The sequence below is a fragment of the Bombus pyrosoma genome, linkage group LG14 (genome assembly GCF_014825855.1).
Source record: "Bombus pyrosoma isolate SC7728 linkage group LG14, ASM1482585v1, whole genome shotgun sequence".
NCBI lineage: Eukaryota > Metazoa > Arthropoda > Insecta > Hymenoptera > Apidae > Bombus > Bombus pyrosoma.
The window spans coordinates 8,647,764-8,667,785 of NC_057783.1; the positions used below are offsets into that span (position 1 = coordinate 8,647,764).

A 20,022-nucleotide genomic window follows, 5' to 3' on the forward strand; every position below is an offset into this window, starting at 1 on the left:
TTTTTAGTAAATATTGATAATTAGTAATCAGTGATTTAGTATAATTATTCTTAAAGTCTCACCTGTGGTTTCGGTGACTCTGAGATTCCAGACGGTGTCACATGTTCAAACACGCTCTTCGAAGTTGTAAAGTATCCAGAACCAGATGATGGAGTGGTAGGTCCATAATCATACTAAAAAATTCCATCCGTAGAATTACAATAAATCATATAACAAGAGAATTACATTTTTATGTACGAAAATTGTAAAGAATCATACCTGTGGTTCTCCAGAAGGATACTTCGATGATATTTTAAATACAGTCGTTGGTGTCGTGCTAGAAACGTAACCACGATCTCCGAATATACCAGGTTGAGAAGTCTTTGTTCCAAAACCAAACTGAGGTCTGGTCTGAATGCCAAATTTATCTTGACTTATAGTTACAGGCAATGGTGTCGAAGATATGACAGTCTGGTATCCAGTATCGATCACTGGGTGAATAGTAGAGATGGTAACTGGGACTCTAGCTGCTTCAAAAACAGTCGTCTTGTAATTTTCCAATGGACCAGTAGTATAAAGCACAGGTGTTCCAGTTGGAGATGGTGCACGCGTAAAGCCACTTGGTTTCTGATATGTATTCACAATTGCAGGTGAACTGGTGAATCCGGCCTCACCGAATTTTGGCGTATTATGCACTTCAACCTTCAAGAACGGCGTTGGGGTAGTTCCACTAAAGATGCCACTCTCTGTCGAAGAAATAGGCAAATTCTTCGTCACTCCTGTATTAAATGGAATGCTAGGTGTGGGATAGGAATATCCAGTGCCCTTCGAAGGTCCCTGACTGAAGCCTGGGCCATAAGTTGGGAATGTTCCTGAATAAGTCTTGGCACTGCTCTCGGTAGATGATTTCGGGTATCCTGCCACGTTTCCTTCGAAAGCTTTGGCACCAATATGGTCAGGATTAGGTGCGGGGCTAGTTTTTCCAGTGCTAATTACGTAACTACCACCAGCACCTAAAGTAGCAGTGGTAAAGCCTGTCTTGGTAGGTCCAGTCTTAGTGAAGCCACTAGATATCGATACACCGGGAATACCTTTGCTACCTGGAATGAGAGTATCTGGCAAAATATTGCCGCCAGTTGGTCTATAATCTGGAATATCATTTTCTGTGTATTTGGTGGTCACATCGCCATTGTTAAATCTAATGGTACCACGTCCTCCGTTGTCATGGTATTCGTTAGTTTTGTAACCGGTGGCATAAGTCGATGGTGTGGTTCCAATCTTAGTTCCAAATAGAGATCCTGGAGTAACAGCCCCTGGATGCGTTGGAAAACCTGAACCAATGACTGTTCCTGACACGATAGATCCCCCAACAGACACTCCAGGAGCTGTTTGTCCTGTAAGAATTATACCAGGACTCGATTGACCCTTTATAATAGTTCCAGGTGAGGGTGTTCCAGTTACTACGACACCAGGTGAAGGTGTTCCAGTTACTATGACACCAGGTGAAGGTGTTCCGTAAACTGTCGTTCCAGAACTGACTGAACCAGGGAATACGGTCTTGACTCCGCCACTAATTACATAGCCAGGTGAACTTAGACCAGTCTTCGTGTATCCTGGATGGCTTCCTCCACTTATTATGGTGCCTTGGTCAGAAGAACCTGTGAAGATTGCTCCAGGGGTAGCTCCATGGGTAATGAGCGTCCCTGGAGTGGAGTCTCCAGTGATGATCGATCCTTGAATACCGTGTCCTGTTACGATAGCACCTGTACCTGTTGTCACTGTATAGCCACCAGCGGGTGTGACGCCTCCATGATACGTAACGCCTCCAATGGAAGGTACGTGGCTTCCAAAAGTAACATTCAAGCTTCCAGGGAATCCAGTCGTACCTTGGTAAACATTTGTTCCAGAAATAGCTCCATGGCTTGAAACATAGTCGTCTGTTACGAGGGTCTGACCACCTGATAGTTGAGAAGGCCCATAACACAGATTCGTGAGACAGGTTGGTTTCTCAGGTTTCTCCACGATAATAGGCCCAGCTATAAGTTAAATGAAAATAAATTATATACATATTTTAATTTCGTCCGAGTAAAGATAAGATGGTTTTGTAGAATAAACTTACGAGTCTGTGAATGTATACTGGTTACACCATGGTCTAATCCAGCTCCAGTTGTTCCAGAAGAAATATAAATTGGTGTTTGTGACTGTCCAGTACCAAATGTAATGGTTTGACCAGGTATTGAAGTTCCACCATGAATACCACCTGATCCTGCATATCCTCCAGTAGATCCCGCATGAGCACCAGTTGTTCCTGCTCCTGTATATCCACCAGCAGTAGATCCCGCGAATCCTCCGCTAGCAGATCCACCATGAATACCACCTGACCCTGCATATCCTCCAGTAGATCCCGCATGAGCACCAGTTGTTCCCGCTCCTGTATATCCTCCAGCAGTGGATCCCGCGTATCCTCCGACAGTAGATCCGCCATGAATACCACCTGGTCCTGCATATCCTCCAATAGATCCCGCATGGGCACCAGTTGTTTCTGTTCCTGTATATCCGCCAGCAGTGGATCCCGCGTATCCTCCAACAGTAGATCCCGCGTATTCTCCGCCAGTAGATCCCGCGTATCCTCTGCCAGTAGATCCGCCATGAATACCACCTGGTCCTGCATATCCTCCAGTAGATCCCGCATGAACACCAGTTGTCCCTGCTCCTGTATATCCGCCAGCAGTGGAACCCCCATATTCTCCGGCAGTAGATCCGCCATGAATGCCACCTGGTCCTGCATAGCCTCCAGTAGATCCCGCATGAGCACCAGTTGTTCCTGCTCCTGTATATCCGCCAGCAGTAGATCCCGCGAATCCTCCGCTAGTAGATCCACCACGAATACCACCTGGCCCTGCATAACCTCCAGTAGTTCCTCCAGTTGCGCCTGAATATCCTCCACCACTAGACCCACTCTTTATTCCTGGATACCCTCCACTAATAGATCCTCCCTTTGTTCCTGAATATTCTCCAGCAGTAGAATACGTGGATCCAGTATTGCCTGTACCAGTTGTTCCACTTTTCTCTGCTTGTTCAATGATTCCTGTACCAGTAAATCCAGTGCCAGTAAATACTTGACCCGTACCAGTTCCTCCTGAATATCCTGTGCCAGTTGATCCTCCATAACCTGCTTTACCAGTCGATCCAGTATAGCTCGAGCCAGCTCCTGAATATCCATGACCAGATGTTTGAGTTGCTCCTGTGCCGGAGTACCCACTTCCAGTTGTTCCCGTAAATCCTTGTCCAGTATATGAAGTTCCATGGTCAGCTCCTGCTGTTCCAGCGTTCTCACCTCCAGTTGTTCCAGAATGTCCACCAGACCCTTGACCGCTATATGTGGACCCATGACCAACTCCTGCAGTTCCAGAATATCCGCTTACAGTTGTTCCAGAATGTCCACCAAATCCTTGGCCAGTATATTTAGTGCCATAACCAGCGCCTCCTGTTCCAGAATATCCACTTCCAGTGGTTCCAGAGTAACGACCAGAACCTTGACCGCTATATGTGGACCCATGACCAACTCCTGCAGTTCCAGAATATCCGCTTACAGTTGTTCCAGAATGTTCACCAAATCCTTGGCCAGTATATTTAGTGCCATATCCATCACCTCCTATTCCAGAGTATCCACTTCCAGTGGTTCCAGAGTAACGACCAGAACCTTGACCGCTATAAGTGGACCCATGACCAACTCCTGCAGTTCCAGAATATCCGCTTACAGTTGTTCCAGAATGTCCACCAAATCCTTGGCCAGTATATTTAGTGCCATAACCAGCACCTCCTGTTCCAGAATATCCACTTCCAGTGGTTCCGGAGTAATCACCAGAACCCTGACCAGTATATGTGGTTCCATGACCAGCTACTCCCGCTCCGGAGTAACCATCAGCTCCTTGACCAGAATATCCACTTCCAGTTGTTCCAGAGTAACCACCAGAACCTTGACCACTATATGTGGTTCCATGAGCAGCTCCTGCTGCTCCGGAATATCCACTTCCAGTTGTTCCAGAGTAACCACCAGCTCCTTGATAATCATATGAAGTTCCATGACCAGCTACACCTGATCCAGTGTATCCTGCTCCTTGTCTACTTCCACTGTATCCCTTTCCTTTCCCACTTCCAGTATATTCTGTTCCTTGTCCAAACGATGATCCATGACCAACTCCAGCTGCTCCAGAAAATCCTGATCCAGTAGCAACAGTATACCCTCCTCCTCCTGATGTTCCCGTGTAACCATGAGGTAATGCACCTGTATAGTATCCACCAGTACCTGCAGTAGTTCCAGTGCCATAATACCCTCCATCATATTCTGATTTTGTATAACCAGTATCAGAGTAGCCTGCTACCAACCAAGGCCACTCGCAAACTAATTTTTGCTCGTCGAAGATCAGGCCGAACGGGCAACGAAATTCGTAAGCCATTATTTCAGGACCTCCTGTCATCAGAATTTTTAATTAATGAAATGTTTCGAACAGAATTTAAAAATTATTCAACACAAGATATAAACCTAGGTCGATGCAGGCGAAGAACCAACGGGGATTTTGGGGATCCGCATAGTAGCCAGATTTGGAAGGACATTCGAACCTTATTCGAGTTACTGGCGCAATTTCACTACTTCCAGGACATGGCGATCCCTCTGGCATGGAGCCTGGCCAAACACAAACTTCTGTACGCTCGTCGAATGATAAACCTGCTGGACAGTCGAACTCGAATACGGAGTAATCTTCTACTTCTTGGTTGAATTTAACACATCGATAGAATCTATAGGAGCAAGTAGGACATTTTCATTATAACAAGAAGCGAAAGAATATTTGAGCAATGATTAATTCCCTGCGGATAGCGATGTACCTGTTACAACTTTTAGGATGGACAAAGTACCCTTGTCTAGAGCAAGTAAATTCGGTTTGCGTATTTTCTCGAACAACTCTGATGTGTCCTTCAGTGTCTACTACGCGAACAACTCGAAAATCGGATGACTTGACTTTAGTCGAGTACTCAAGCTCTTTTTGCTGAAATTAAAAATCATTTAACAATTAATCGAACATTTTATAATATTTGTACTAATAAAGAAACGAAGTACTGATACTTAATTGTGTACTATTAATAAAGTATACAGAAATAACAATTTACTTCTATTAATTTTTAAATTTGATCTAAACTGAAATTAAACAACGTTGGAATTAACTGAATATTGCCATCTACTGGTACATATCAGTACAGATCAGTCTGTGATCTGAGCTTTCACCAAAAGGTGGCGTACTGATGAACATTATGATTCTTCAACCGATAAATATTAACTAACATCATAAAATATAATATAATATATAGTATAATTATTATAAATATATTTATTTACGTGTAGATCATCTTCCAAAGCGTTCAGAACAGCGGCTCTCGACTTCCTCTTGAAATTCGAGAACGATCGATGAACCTCGTGTGTAAGAGGCATCCCGCAATTAGTTTTAAAGTCATTCTCTACGTCATGCACAGCCAATCCAGGAAGATCTCGAAGTAGTACATACTTTCCCTTAAAAATGAAAAAGAACAATTCGTCGCAAAACTATCTATCAAAATGCTCAAAACCAAAACTCAATAATAAAAGTGAAAAGTCCCTACTTTTATAGACAGAGATATTCTATCTTCGAAAGCAATCCACATTTTATCTTTGAAAGCATAAGGAGCAGTAAGATCTTCGTCCCTTTCCACCGTCCATTCTCCGTTGTTCATCAAATCGCATAACTGAAAAAATAGCCGATAAGTTTAATCGTACGCAATGATTGTAATCTCCATACGTTCTATTTATCAGTCGAGTGTTAGTAAAATTTGTTCGCAACAATCATTGATGTCACACCTGTTTCTGATGAATGGTAACCGGTTGCATCTCCTCAGTTGACGCCCTTGGGGCATTATCGTCCTGATTCTTTAGCGTAAACTTGTACGCAGTGGCTGGTACTGATACCAGAATTTTTCTCTTAGGCGCGCCCAAACCGCTGATTAAGTCGATCAAACTGTCGGCGTTAAACATGTCGAAGAGACCCATCAACCTTGACGGATGAAAAGTGTGATTGGCCTCGTCATCTTCGACCAAGTAGTGCGTCGGGACCGTAAATAGATCCACGTATCTGTCAGCGAAAAATACGGAACTCTCATCGTCATTTGCATCAATATGTTTACGGATGTAAAAGAAAAAAAGCAAGAAGGAAAAATTAGATAAATAATCGCCACTCGATTTATTAAATTCTATGAATCGTATTCGTGTTTCGAAACAACGTAATTATCCCATAGCACGTGCTGCTTGTCTTATAAGCTGATTACAATTGCCTCAAAGTGCTAGAAAACACATTGAGAGCGATCTCATTTATATTTCAAGAACCGCATCGAATACTCTCAAGTCATCCATATTCAATGAAGCATCCTGTGTATTATATGTGAACTATGGGCATGGTTTGTCTATCATTTATGTATTCGCTTACTTATTTAGGTCTGTAATTTGAATATTTTGCCATAGGTCTATGAACAAATCGGTCGATCCTTTTTCTTTTTGCACTTTTCTAAGAAATGTTGTTTCAAATACAGATACGTGTGCGAAGCTCTACCCTTAAACTTTCAAACTTCCATTATTACTTCGCGAGAGATACGAAAAGAAATTGTACGAGTTAAAGATTACAGAGAAATGATTACCATAGAGTCTATAAAAAAACAGAGAAAGCATTTGCTTGATACTTTTCAAATCAGAAAAGACTTTTCGTCTCAGAATCTAGTTAGCAATAAAACGCGTACAAAAGAGCGGATCATTTCGCGCATTGACGTTCCCACTGTGTCACGATCTTTTCAACGCGGATGACTTTCGTCGTCGTTTCGATCTCATTCGCATTCACGGTCGTCTCGTTTCTTGCACCTGATCCCTTATCCATATTCAATGAAAAAATACCGAACGGTACGACGACTGTCTGACGGCCATTCCGTTAATTGCAAGGCGGGTGAAAATCCGCGGACAATCGTACGATCAAGTGGTGCATCGACTCGTCGCTGCATTCCTAACAACCTATCCAGCCGGCAAGTGGCACAAGGTTAGGCAGATACACCGAACATGGATGAGTAGTTTTTACTAAATCCGTTTTCACTTAACTTGTCGGTCAATAATTGATGAACTTAAATGTACCCGGCACATAATTCGTAGAATGTGTCTAGCTCAGGTCTGGCTTAGGCGTGTACAGAGATTTTGTAACGCGTTTTGACGCACAAAAGGTAATGATTGTGACAGAAGATCAGAAGGTATGGAGAGCCGAAGAGTGTCGTAGTATTTAATTATAGAAGAGTAGCGAATAGCGATTAAATCTTTAAGTATATTTATTGCCGTAATGAGATCTTTTTCTGATGGACGATCATTATAACGTTTTATGAAACATTTTATGCACACAGGTAATATGCTGATTATTTATATACGAATCTATTTGTGTAAAAGAAAGAGTGTCGAAATTATTAAAATTCGCGAAAGGGAAACTAATCTTGAAAAAGATCGATTCTTGTTTGGTTCTAGCAAACCATGATTTAATGCAAAGTATTAAGTATCTATTACTGTTAGAAATATTTGTTAATGTTGGATAGATTGATTAAACGAAATAGAAAAGTTCTCACTTGGTCAGTTCTTTCAGATCGAATTGTTTAGCCAGTTCCTCTGATTTTGTGGGTAGAACCAGGAATATTCTCTTATCGTATGATTTTCTCACCAATTCGTCTTTCAAACCCTTTACAAAGTGAACCAAACGTTCCTTTGATCCTGCAGTCATATTTAACTCGACTCCATCAACCTGTGGAAATCGATCAAAATTCTTTAGAGAGGAACTGCAGAATATCGTTAAACTGACGGATAGTATGGATAAATAATTGCCTCTTTCAAAATTCCGATCAAACGAGCGGTGATCTCTTGACGAACTGTACCGGAAGTGCTTAGTGTTTTTCCAGGATCGTCTACGGAAACCACGAACTGAAGTGTTGGAATAATCTTCTTCAACGACTTCTGAAAGTCTTCGAATCCTGAAAAATATGTAAAATGTATAGATGATTGCAAAGAAGAAAAAGAGAGAAAAGAATAAAAGGTATGACGACTAATTTTTAACGTAACAAGTAATTATATTCGCAACTCTTTTACATTTCTATCGATTTTTGTTTCTTTACAATTCCACTGCCGCGTCGTCTTCTTATGTTCCTTGAATTTCACAGTTCACATTTCCTAAGGTATACTTTCATAAAACTGGCTTAGTTGTGAGGCAGATTTTGCGATAGTAACGCTTACAAATAAAAAGAATTGTCCGCAAGAAGTTCCGCCTTCCTTTCCACGTGATTGTCGATTTCGTCGCACGACACGATGCTGTTAGGTGAAACGAAATCTCTGTCTTCATAATATAGTTAATCACGAACTTTCACGTATTTTTGTAATTGGCCGTGACAGTAAAAATTACTTCCTATTACCAGTTCCCTTGTAAAGGTATAGCATCCTTATAGTTAAAATTTTCTATCATTCTTCGATATGTCTCGTTTATCAATACTTCGTATATACCTTCAAACATTACGCACAATAAATATTTAAAAAACGAATTACATTCAGGAATGATGTTAATAGAGAGAAATTACCAAAGTACGACATATAATTTCAATTACTTTTTTTTTTTTTCTTTAAATTAAGTATAAAAAGGAGGACATGGAAACTGGTTTAGTCGAAATTTGGTAACACGTAAGCAGATCAATTACAAGTTCAATGATGGATTCCTTTTAGTAATTTTTACAGCATGTAATTATACTCGCATAACAGGTTACGTCGTATGAAACACGATAATTATATCGATACACGAACATTGTACAATGATTATGTTATTCATTCTTACAAACGAGTGAAAGCGTTGAATTAAAAAAAGATTCGCAAATATCCTATTATTCTTTCGAATATTTATCAGACAAGAAAGAGACTAGATGTTAAAGAAACAAGATTGGACACTGACACGCAAAATAAGATTCAGCAGCGCGCGAGGGAAAGTGATATTTGTTACATCTGGATCATCTATAAGAACCACTTTCAACGCCACTGTCCTCGCGTTTCATTAGCCACACCCATGCACGAATTTGGTATGGACATGCGACGTTTTTCGAAACTTATCCAAACACATATAGCAGAAACAGTCTGTTCCTTTTTGCATGGCGACACGAATCTATATTCATAGTCAGTGAAAGCAATTCAATTTTACTACGAACGTACAATGTTAAGAAAAGAACTCTTGATGTACCTTGAAATTCTTGATCCTTATTTTTAAACACCCTGCATCGACAAAAAGTCAATCCTTCGGTGTCTAAAAATATTGTCACGAAACACGCAATCGTACCAATTAGCGCGCTGGCCGAAGACAAAACGAAGAAACGAAGTTTCGCATTGAACCCGTTCCAATTCGTTGCTGCCATTCGAGTTTAATTGAAACTGGCTCCGTCGTTATCAAAAAGATATTTTTTTCCACGAAACGAGGCGGGTCGGTCGCAACCATTCATGGCAAGGGTACACCGGCCAGAGAAAAAGGAGGATCAGCACGCAGCTCGTTTTCGCGCGATTATGTCACAAACGTGAGATTCGTGTAGACACTTCTGTCCTCGTCTCTCTTTCTCACGTCTCGAACTTTTCGTTCCTTTTTGCGTTTATTTCAGTTTTTCCCCCTCTTTTCTCCCTTTTTTTCGCTTTATTTTTCTTTTTTTTTCTCCTTTTACACATCTCGATCTCGTGATCCGCGGTCTGCACGACGAATATCGAATTTCACGCGTGACATACCGTCGTCAGCCGACCACCGCTCTGTTATGCATAACAAATTGATTTTGGTGAAATTTCGAAACCAGCCTCCTTCCTTTTTCTTCTTCGTCTTCTTTCACCGGGGCGTTTTTCGTGTTGCGCAACAGATCGTGCTTTAACGGTGCTTCGCACACCGTCCGATTTTTGCGGGTTTAACGGTTGCAAAAAGTTGGCGAGATTTATGGGGACAAACAACGCTGTTGCAACCACTTAATAACAATGGCATTGACTTCATTACGCGTGCCAGTCGAAAAGTCGAACTGAATATGGATAAATATCCGAAAGGAAAAAGAAAATTCATGCCGATGTATTTCTTCATGGTATAACATACTGTGTAGTTAAATGAAATGTTGAATATAGCCACGTGATATGTTTGCTGATAAAATTCCAGAATTAATAGGGAAATAAATTGGCAAAAAATATAAATTATTCGACGATGATCGAGGAGTACGGAGATACAAGATATATCCCTGTTCAAAAGTATTACGATGTAATTGCTTAACTATAATAAATATTACTAAATTTTACATATTTTATTCGTGTCACTTGGGAGGAAATATGCGATAAATAATCTAATAAATATTTTACCTTCCATATGAAATAAAAATTATACTGGATAATTGCACTGAAAATTTTAAGTATCCTCATGCTTTTGAACGCAGGTGTACGTAAAAGTGAAAATACTTTTACAAGAACTCCAGAGATTTAATTGGAAACCTCGAGCGTCGTTAATTATATGATTGATAAGCAATCGATTAAACGTTGCAACTATTTCGACACCTCTGTTAAGTAAGTAAATGTCTCTGGAAAACAGTAGAAGATCGAAGTGACAAGCTTGTTGAGATTATGCAATGTAATCGTTCCATTGCGATTCTGTTGATCCAAAGGTGCGAATTAATTGGCATATTAGAACCTTGGAGACTTAACTTTTGACACGAATAAAAGGGTGTAAAATGTGAGATAGTCGTCGAGGATTAACATCGTTTATTCACGCTTGAATATTCATCGAGCATTGTCTCGTATGAATGTTTTAGCGACGCGACGTCCCGTGTTAAACACGTTTCTGCTTCGATTTTATACATTCTGGACGCACTTCCGACACAAAGCAGATTTTCCCTTCTAGATTCTTTTGTCCATGCGGTTCAAGGGAAGTCTTTGACTTTGTTTCCTTTGCGATTAGAATTTCCTTTCGATTTTAACGCGTCTATCTTTGACATTAATTTATTAAATCTTGAGTACATAAATTTGGCATATGAATTCTTGATTTTTTTTTAACTATGACAAGTCTTAATTAAAATACGTTCATTTTCAAAATTCATATTCGATATCATAAATATCACGAACTTGGTTTCCAAATATTCAGCGATCACTACGGTTATTGATGAAATCTGTGATAGTCGACTGCGAAGGGCCAACGAACTCGTATTAAATCATCCATTAAAACGATGATAAGCGAACGTTAATCGTGATAATAAAGATGGCAAGATCCGCCAAAAATAGCCGATGCGAGCACGTGTAATCATGCAACTATTCTCTTTTAACGTCTCAAATAACAGGAAACGATGTGATGACCGTCAATTATACAACAATGTAAATCATTCTTATTGCTTATCGTCGAATAATCAAGCTAATATACGTTAATTGGTCATCCTGATTGAAAAATGAGGAACTTCATATTGAAACGAGTAAGATTCATAGAAGGATCATTATTATAAATTACGCATCTACACAAGTTTTGATGACGGAAACCGAGAGTTGATTTCTCAACGCTGACGATATCGCTAGACGTAAGAATATACCGCCCGTTGTGGTTGGATTTCGATATCCTGTTGCAAGTGCAAGGATACAGCTATATTTATATGGATGGTATGCATTTACGCAATCACAGAACGTATAATCATATGAATTATGCACCGTTATACGCTTGATACAGGTATTTATCGATAAATATTTAACCTGAAAAATACGTTAAAAAATTATTACTCACTGCTTCGACACGACATTAAGAGGAATCTTATTTCCATTCACGCCACTTTTATCAAGACTACCTCGTTTTCCTTTCTAGAAAGTTTTTCCTACCTTCGACAGAATCTTCTAAACCACTTAACGATTGTAATTACCTCCGACGTTGCGATCTTTCCATATGATCGGAATAAATGTTTAAAATAACACCTACTCTTTAATTAGTAAATTTCTAATTTATCGTATGCACATTCTATCTTATTGCATTTATCGATTTGCGTTATGATCTACGATTAAAACTAATCAATTTGAAAAATCTTAATCGTTTGAAATTTTTAAAACATCCATTTCCAAGAATGTTCCTTTCCGGATGTAGTACGTTACTACGATGTCTTCTCCACGTTTTGTTTCGTTCATATCGACAAAGAAATCGTCTGACATAATCGTCTAGCTTCGATCGTCGCGATTATCGTGAATCAAGGGACATGTCTTTCAAACGGCCGTGATTTTACGTTAAAATTAACGCATTAGTTTGAAACTGCATACGATTATCGGCGATTATATCGCTAATGAAATATGTCTGGGACTTACCGGAAACCGAGAGATTTCGCACGTCGTAGCCTTGTTGTACCAAAGAAGTGCATTTGCACACAGCCTCTGTTAGCTGATCGACGTCGGAAACGAAAGTGTAGCATACTACTTCTCTGCCTGGTGATAGCTTTTGTTTCGGGCATTCTGAAATTGATTAAAAAGTTGATTAAGCATCTATTCTAACAATTATTCAATCACACAAAAGATTATTGATGCGCAATGATATTTAAATAAAAAATTAATATAGCTTTGTTTTACATAAGAAATAAATAGCGCAATAAAAAAAATAAGTGAAGAGACTATGTTTTTTTCTAATTTATGTAAATTATTTTGAAGCAATATAATTTTCCTGAGCCTCGATATTGCCAATAAATTTAATTAATGAATCCAGTGTCAGAAATATAATAGTTTGATCATTTATATTATTATAATAACGCTAATATATAATAAATCTATATTGTTAATGGATATAAATTATCCGTGTTGGATCATTGTGAGACAAACCATAAGATTATACTAATAAAGTACCAACGAGCTTATCTGTTAATATCATGTTTGCAATTCCATTAACGAACGTGCTCGAGGTGACTTACATTGTAAAGAAGACGAACTAGAATTAACGGGATCGAGCCGTAATTTTCCGTGACCCTGCATAGGAAAATATAAACGAGCCAAAAATTAGTAGCTTCGAGAGATGCGTTTGTTATGTACATTGATTGGACGTTGCCGTTGACATCATCCTTCGCGCACACTATACAACCGTTGCTATAATAGTCGTTTACATAGCCACGCAGCCTTGCGACTCGTCGACGAGAAAAAGAAGAATCATGCAAAGGATGCTCCGCACGAGAAAACAACTCGCGGATTAGCTAGCGACATTTACTATTAATAAATTTTGCAGTTAATGTCGGGTTTGTTATAGTCACTACGAGGAAAGCATTCTCACGATGAAGAAGGATAGAAAAGTGTCGATCACCTAAACTTGGTACACACTTCTTAAATCTCTTTAGATTTTATAAATGGAGAATACAAACAGTGGCAAATCTTTATTTTACGATTATTTTACGATACGAAACGTTATAAATTTTTATTTCGCGACTCCACGGATTGGAAATCTTTATTTTGCTGTATTAAGCGTTGCAAATTTTTATTCCATACTAAGCATTAGGAATGCTGCAAAAAATTTGTCTCACCATTCCAAGGATTGCAAACTTTTATTTTGTTTCTATATATATGTATGATATCTATAATATCCATAATATAGCTATTTCTAATTTATTATATTATCGCACGAAACAAAGATCTAACCGATTAATGTCAGTGAAAGGTCAGAGATTATATTAGACTGCCTAACAAAATTCGCTAATTCGATAGGATGGTGATCGGACGGAGAAAGTACGATGGATCGGACGGTGGATCGTTTTTATTTTCTCAAATCGCGTGATCGTCGACTACGTTCGAAAACGAAAGTATGTTTACCGATTGTCTGAAAGATAGGGCAACGTATGCACCGCCCATCAGAGGAATCTGTTCCTCGGAGTTTCTTGCACGTGCTACGAGTGAAGATCGACCGGATTTAACAACGTAAATGGTGTACCGTCCTTGTACGGATCGTTGCTCCAGTTGTGAATGGCGCAATCTAACCTTAGAGGACAACGCGTTCCCGATATATCAAACGATCGCGAAATCGCGTGAAATAAGAAGAAGATCAGGGAGCAACGATAGACGTCGCACAATCATTGTAGGTACTTACATGGCGCTTGGTTTAATTAACGAGAGAATTAATGGTAACTCGCTGTTCTGCAGGTGTTAGAGACGAAGAAATGACCTGAACATGATCGTTCGACATAATACGATCCTTTCAATTACTTTAAATGTTCGTAATTAAGTGATGCTATTAGTGTTTTGGTAATGTGTACTTGGAATTTATGAATTTATTGGAAAACAAAAAAAAAAAAAAAAAAAAAAAAAAAAAAAAAAAAAAAAAAAAAAAAAAAAAAAAAAAAATAGAAGAAAGAATAGAAATGAGAATTAGATGAGAATAGGTTGAAATGTAAAGACACGGGAAACGAATCTTGTCGTAGAATATCGGGACTACGGAAATGCATTTGTAATGTGCAGAGCAATTAATTTTGTGAGCAGACAATTTGTAAGTAATCGCAGCAAATTTTAATGAGTAGCGTGAATAACACCAAATACGTGTTATCTATGTAGAGCAAAGTACACTTCAGTTACACTTCATTATGTGCTCTCCACTCATCACTTTCATTCATAATCACGGACAACGGTAACTGCGTCTTGAAAGGAGCACATCAGACACATACTTCTTTCTCTAGACTGAATTAAATAGTACAAAATGAACGATGAATTTAGTAAGAAATGAGTGAAAGACCAATCTATGTTATGATATATTTCATTCATTAATTTTAAGTTGAAGTATAGCTATACTCATTAAAGTATAATTGCTCATAGATTTTTCAGTATTATCTGTTCTCGTAGCATTTAAACAAGTTACGATCCATACATTAATAATAAATTAATATAGGACTGTCGAAAATACCTATTTCTTTACTTTGCCCACTAGTCAAATAGAAGGACGCTTTTTTACTTATGTTTCCATAATCATCAAACATTTTCGTACGAAAGAAATAACATGACACAAAGAAATTACAAATTTTTTAATCAATAAGCCAACCAGTATCTATCCTACAAATTTCTAAAAACACCCTTTGAATTTACACGTATGAGCCACACAAAAATCAAACTAACCAACTGCATGGATATTAAGCTTTTTATTTCTAAAGAACCAAACACGAATTACATATCCTGCTATGAAAACTAAGAAACTTAGAGAAAGGTAGATCGGTCTGATTTCTAAGTGCCTCGTGTATATCCAGCAACCCCTGTGAATTCCCCAAAAAACGTAACATGAAATCAAACTTACGCAAGCCACAAGCAAGACCCAGCAGCCCAATGAGGACCGCCAAGCACGTCCTGTTGATCATCCCGTTGACTTTCCAGTCCTCTGTTGCGTTCAGTGTCGTCCGAGATCCGTTAGATCCGGTCCGCGACTGTCATCCAAACGATCGACTCTCGAGCCCCAAGATCGTCGCTCATCGAGGGGACCTTTCGGGGAAGGAGCCGACGAAGATGTTTCTCGCGTTAGAGTCAGCAGCAGCGACGACAAAACAGCGTCTACGAGGTGTTGCGTTGTTCGTAACCAAGGAAAGCCTCTCTCTTTCCGTCTTTCGTCCGGTTGACGTCCGAGGTGGGGGATCAAAGGAAGCTCGAAGGATCCTTCGAGTTCGAGAGCGCGTTTCGCACTGAACCTTCGGAGGATTCGTGCTCTCTTAGTAAACCCTACCGATCGGATAGAAGCGCGGCCGAGGAACAAATACCGAGGGAGATGGAGCCGCAGGGATACAGTGATCGAGGGGGAGACGAGAGATCGGTTAACACTGAACCGCCGGATTACCGGATGCCGGGTGGGGTGACGCGGACTGGCCCAGATCGGAACACTTTCCGTGTTACACGTACGCTACTGCCCAACGGTTTGAATTTCTCTACCTTTACGTGTCCTATATATACATGTCAAAAATGAGGAACTCGCAAGTCAAACCGATCAACTTTAGGTTTTCGCTTCTTAATTTCTCTACAGTGTCAAATTATGAAAAAGAGATAGTAATTTGTGTGTATTTAAAGAGCGAACACAAGTCACAAATTTGTCAGGAAAAATAAGAAACTATTTGGAAATTTACGAAAATTATTTACTAAGCGCATAATGCTGGTAAAACGAATAGACAGTAGGGAACAATTATTTTTCTTATTTTCCTTTCTTAAATCCTGAAACCTCCCTTTGACGGTTTTATCCTTCTAACATATAATTCGAAATAATCGAGTTTCGACATTTTTGAAATACATCTGCGTATTGTAAAAACCGCACAAGTTGTGGAGATTTAATGGCAAAAGTCAGTAGAATATAATACTCTGGCAATAATAATTTACTGCCTTTAGGCATGATATGGTAAGTGTAGTAGGATACGAAAGTTTATGTCAACGTGTCACAAACTGATCGTTAAATTAGTTGGACTATAAAAATAGAATGTTGTACAACTATGAGAAAAAAATTTGGGATTGCTTAATCATCTTATTTTAATTTAAAGACTAGGAGTTAATAATTGTTAATAATGTAAGGCCTAAAGAGCATGGATATATGTATATGTAATTTGCAAGTTTTCAAATGGCACCGCAGAGGGTTCAAGAAAAAAGTTAACTTAGCTCTTTCGTTATTACTGACATATACGTTGCTCAGTGTCAATTGTCTTGATGCAATCCAGTAAATAACTAATGCTTTCATGCCTTCACGCTTAAAAGAAAAATATTATACTATGATGATAACTACTGGATGTTATTATCTTCGTTTATAGTACTTAGTTACTCTAAATAATAGCTGATAGCAAAGCTGGGTCATGTATTTCTCTCAGGAAAAAATGTATTATTTCGTAAGAGAGAAAATCAGATTTTAATTTCAAGCGTAAAGATAGGTACGCTGAGCTTCGTAATGACGAATTACTGTCAAAGATGAACCACTTCTGATCCTTCGATCGATCCTTCTCTCTATTTGATCGTAGATCGACACACATACAGCCTATTTCGTGTCAGCGGATCAAGGTGAATGCATAGCGAGCTTCGAATGATTTTCGATAGACGAACTTCGAGACTTCGTCTGGAGAATTTTTCGCGGATACACTGAGTTTGTTGACAATAGTGATTGGAACACTTAGAGAGGATACGATGGGTTTTTCGATTACTCCGTAAGGTGTTATTTTTAGCAATGCTTCTTACTTGTGTGGGCGAATCAAAGCAACGTGATTGCGTAAGATATACACGAAAAGATGCACTATAAGCGTCCATAAATGTATATAGTAGGAAATTTCGCTGAGTATATGGAGATGGGACCTGTTCTTTGATCTAGCAAACCGGTGGGTGATTAAATTTCGGGATTTCGGCGAGTTTTAAATAACAAAGGAAAGATTCAACGATTTTTATGCAAATTTTGACGTTACTGCGTTGGCCTTGGTTGAATGTTACAATGGGCTACCGCCATGTGAAACCTGGATGTACAAACGTATCAGATTTCGACTAGCCCTTTCCAAGGCAACTTTTTTGTCCCAAAAATATCATTTTATACTAAGCACACATGATTCGATCTTGCCTTTGTGCCCAAACAAAATTACTTTGCCTGAAAAACTTGTTAAATTTAATAGAAAAATTACATATATGTGCTAGTGCCTTTTAAAAATAAGAAATTGCATCACTTTTCACGATGACTACAGATCGAATCAATTTTTCTCCAGTAATAATTCTACTATTGTTAACGATTTACACCATGCTGCGTAAGATTAGTGTCTTATTAAACGACCGAGTTAGGATAAGCAGGATTCCGCTTCTGCAATCGAACTGCCAAGCGCTTTTAACACTTTCGTCGACACGCTGTTTACACTGTCATTCGTTAGGCTGTCATCTCAATGATGATCCTCCTGCTGTAATCTGGGACAGCCTGAGCATCCTTACAGAATCTTTTTCGACCTTTCGAAAGATAGTTGCAACGAGTACGAAGCTGCTGTGCACGATGAAACATCGTATTTCTTTCGCGAGAGGACGAGAAAGGGACGAGGAAACGCGTTCTTGTGACGGTGAGTCAACGCGCCGCCTGCAAAGTTTTATTTCACGCTTCGCGATCTGGATTATTTTCAGAGGAAAAAACATGTCCTTTGTACCTGATTCACAGCTGACCAGAAGCACGCTTCACGACAGCTTCGTTCCAACTGTACTTGGAGCATTTCGAATCATCCTTCTCATAATGCTGCACGTGTTAACCGGTCTATCCGGTATCCAGCATCCACGACAAACTCAGTTGCCCGGTGGATTAATCAGCGACGTATGCTAATCGACAATGATCACCGTTGCACGTACCTATGTTACGTCATCGAAAGTTTCGCGTATTACTTCGCGTTGAGAGGTATTACGAATTAACGCGCGTCACATTCATCGCGCCTTCTCCAGCGCATGATTGACCGTTGTTAATAACAAATCGTTGGTTTTTACATTGGATGATTGATTCCAAAATAGATACATTTGCGTATGTTATATTATGTATACTTCATTCCTACTACTTCTTTGCTCGTAAAGCTTGGAATTTTTTTATATGTTCTCATGGTTTGAACGGGTTTTTTTTATAGTTTGTTAGAAAATATAAATGGTCATTGTTATATGGGAACAATGATACGTTTGCGCAGAGATCGGATATCTATGAAGGTAATGTTCCAGAAATTTTCTAAACCATGATCGATCGAGGTGATAACCAAAAAAGGGTCGATATCTGACTGTAAGTCGAGCGTTGAAAGGAGATCGTCATCGACATAGTGATTGAATCGTGAGAAAACTACGTTCCGAGAAAGGGTGTACACAATCGTTGGCGACTCGATGTGGATAGCTTGGTTTCGTGATAAGACCGATATTTGCGTTGACCAATGAAAAGTTAATACAATCGAATTTGTTTCCTAATTCTTCGGATTGCAATGAGTTCTTCAAACTTCCAAATTTCTTTCAATTTTTCAATATCGTAAAGAGGCGAACGCCGATTCCTAATGCAGGCGTCGGGGATATTTATAATCAAGGGGAATTTTTTCATTTTTTCCTGTGCCGTTATTTCAGCAGGACTGATTTCCTCCCAATAAAATATCGCGTGCCCACACTGAAAACAAGATGGATGATCAGGTGAATCATCGCCGATAAGGTCGTCCCGCGAATATCCAGGTCTGCATACGTGTATCGCGTTGTTGCAGTTTCTTCCTACGAATTACGTCACTTTCCAGAAGAGCGACGAAGAACGGTCCCACTGTCGCGATTTCCGTGCCGGACTTTATGATTGCCACATAGTATCGACATCTCTGCGCGTGCGATAAATTTTCAATGAAATATTGCGTCGTGTCGAAAGAAAGAATGGTCTTTCGGCGCTCTTGGCCATTTTCGTCGACGCCGGATTTTTAACGAGAATCCGTTTCCTGTGATTACCTTTATTTACGAGCCTTCACTTCTCCGATCCGTAGGAACACGTCGCTCAAACTCATCGATCTTTCAACGAGAAACAAACATTTACAATTCCTTTAATTATACATGGACAAAAAGATTTTTTTTTCCATCATTTATATAAAAAGAAGAAAAGTAGAATCTCTCTCTGAAGAAACCGAATAAATTAGATTTCTTTTAAACAGTAAAAAAAGGAAAACAAGTAGTGCATAGTAGTTCTGACTAAACAGATTAGGATAAGAACCATCCTGCGTATACGCCTCCGGCAATAAAATCTCAGTGTCCTACAGATATCAATCGTTGTGCGAGAATTCATACTGCTTCTACAGCGCCGTGCAAAGATCACAAATCATTAACTAAACGAAATTTTAATTTATTTGTAATGTCTTTCCGTTTCTCACGTTACTTACGACGACGAAGATTGTATTTATCGCAGCGTTTTTTCAAAATGTATAAACCAGGGAACATCGTAAATATCAACGTGACAAATAGAATATTTAAAGATTCATTTCCATACAACGCATTTTCTT

The 20,022-nt window shown here is 39.2% G+C and overlaps 1 protein-coding gene and 1 long non-coding RNA gene across 7 annotated transcripts in view; one reads left to right on the top strand and one right to left on the bottom strand.

Moving 5' to 3' along the window:
• LOC122574667 (mucin-19-like) overlaps nt 1-20,022 on the bottom strand; it is a 46,954-nt gene that overhangs the window by 2,689 nt on the left and 24,243 nt on the right. For 2 of the 6 annotated variants that reach the window (XM_043742529.1, XM_043742528.1), the window contains exons 4-15: nt 15,345-15,729; nt 12,401-12,544; nt 7,910-8,055; nt 7,657-7,829; nt 5,870-6,140; nt 5,635-5,757; nt 5,375-5,545; nt 4,867-5,027; nt 4,526-4,779; nt 2,099-4,453; nt 259-2,015; nt 63-173 (exon numbers count right to left, since the gene is read on the bottom strand). In XM_043742529.1, the coding sequence (XP_043598464.1) occupies nt 63-173; nt 259-2,015; nt 2,099-4,453; nt 4,526-4,779; nt 4,867-5,027; nt 5,375-5,545; nt 5,635-5,757; nt 5,870-6,140; nt 7,657-7,829; nt 7,910-8,055; nt 12,401-12,544; nt 15,345-15,405 (5,727 nt within the window). In that variant the 5' untranslated portion in view covers nt 15,406-15,729. Of the gene's footprint in view, nt 1-62; nt 174-258; nt 2,016-2,098; nt 4,454-4,525; nt 4,780-4,866; nt 5,028-5,374; nt 5,546-5,634; nt 5,758-5,869; nt 6,141-7,656; nt 7,830-7,909; nt 8,056-12,400; nt 12,545-15,344; nt 15,730-18,180; nt 18,293-20,022 lie in introns of those variants that run through there. The other 4 variants (XM_043742533.1, XM_043742532.1, XM_043742530.1 and 1 more) reach the window with 4 other exon arrangements.
• LOC122574680 lies at nt 4,655-5,103 on the top strand. Its single transcript, XR_006319130.1, has 2 exons — nt 4,655-4,791; nt 4,883-5,103. It is a non-coding gene; the product is annotated as an uncharacterized LOC122574680 (long non-coding RNA).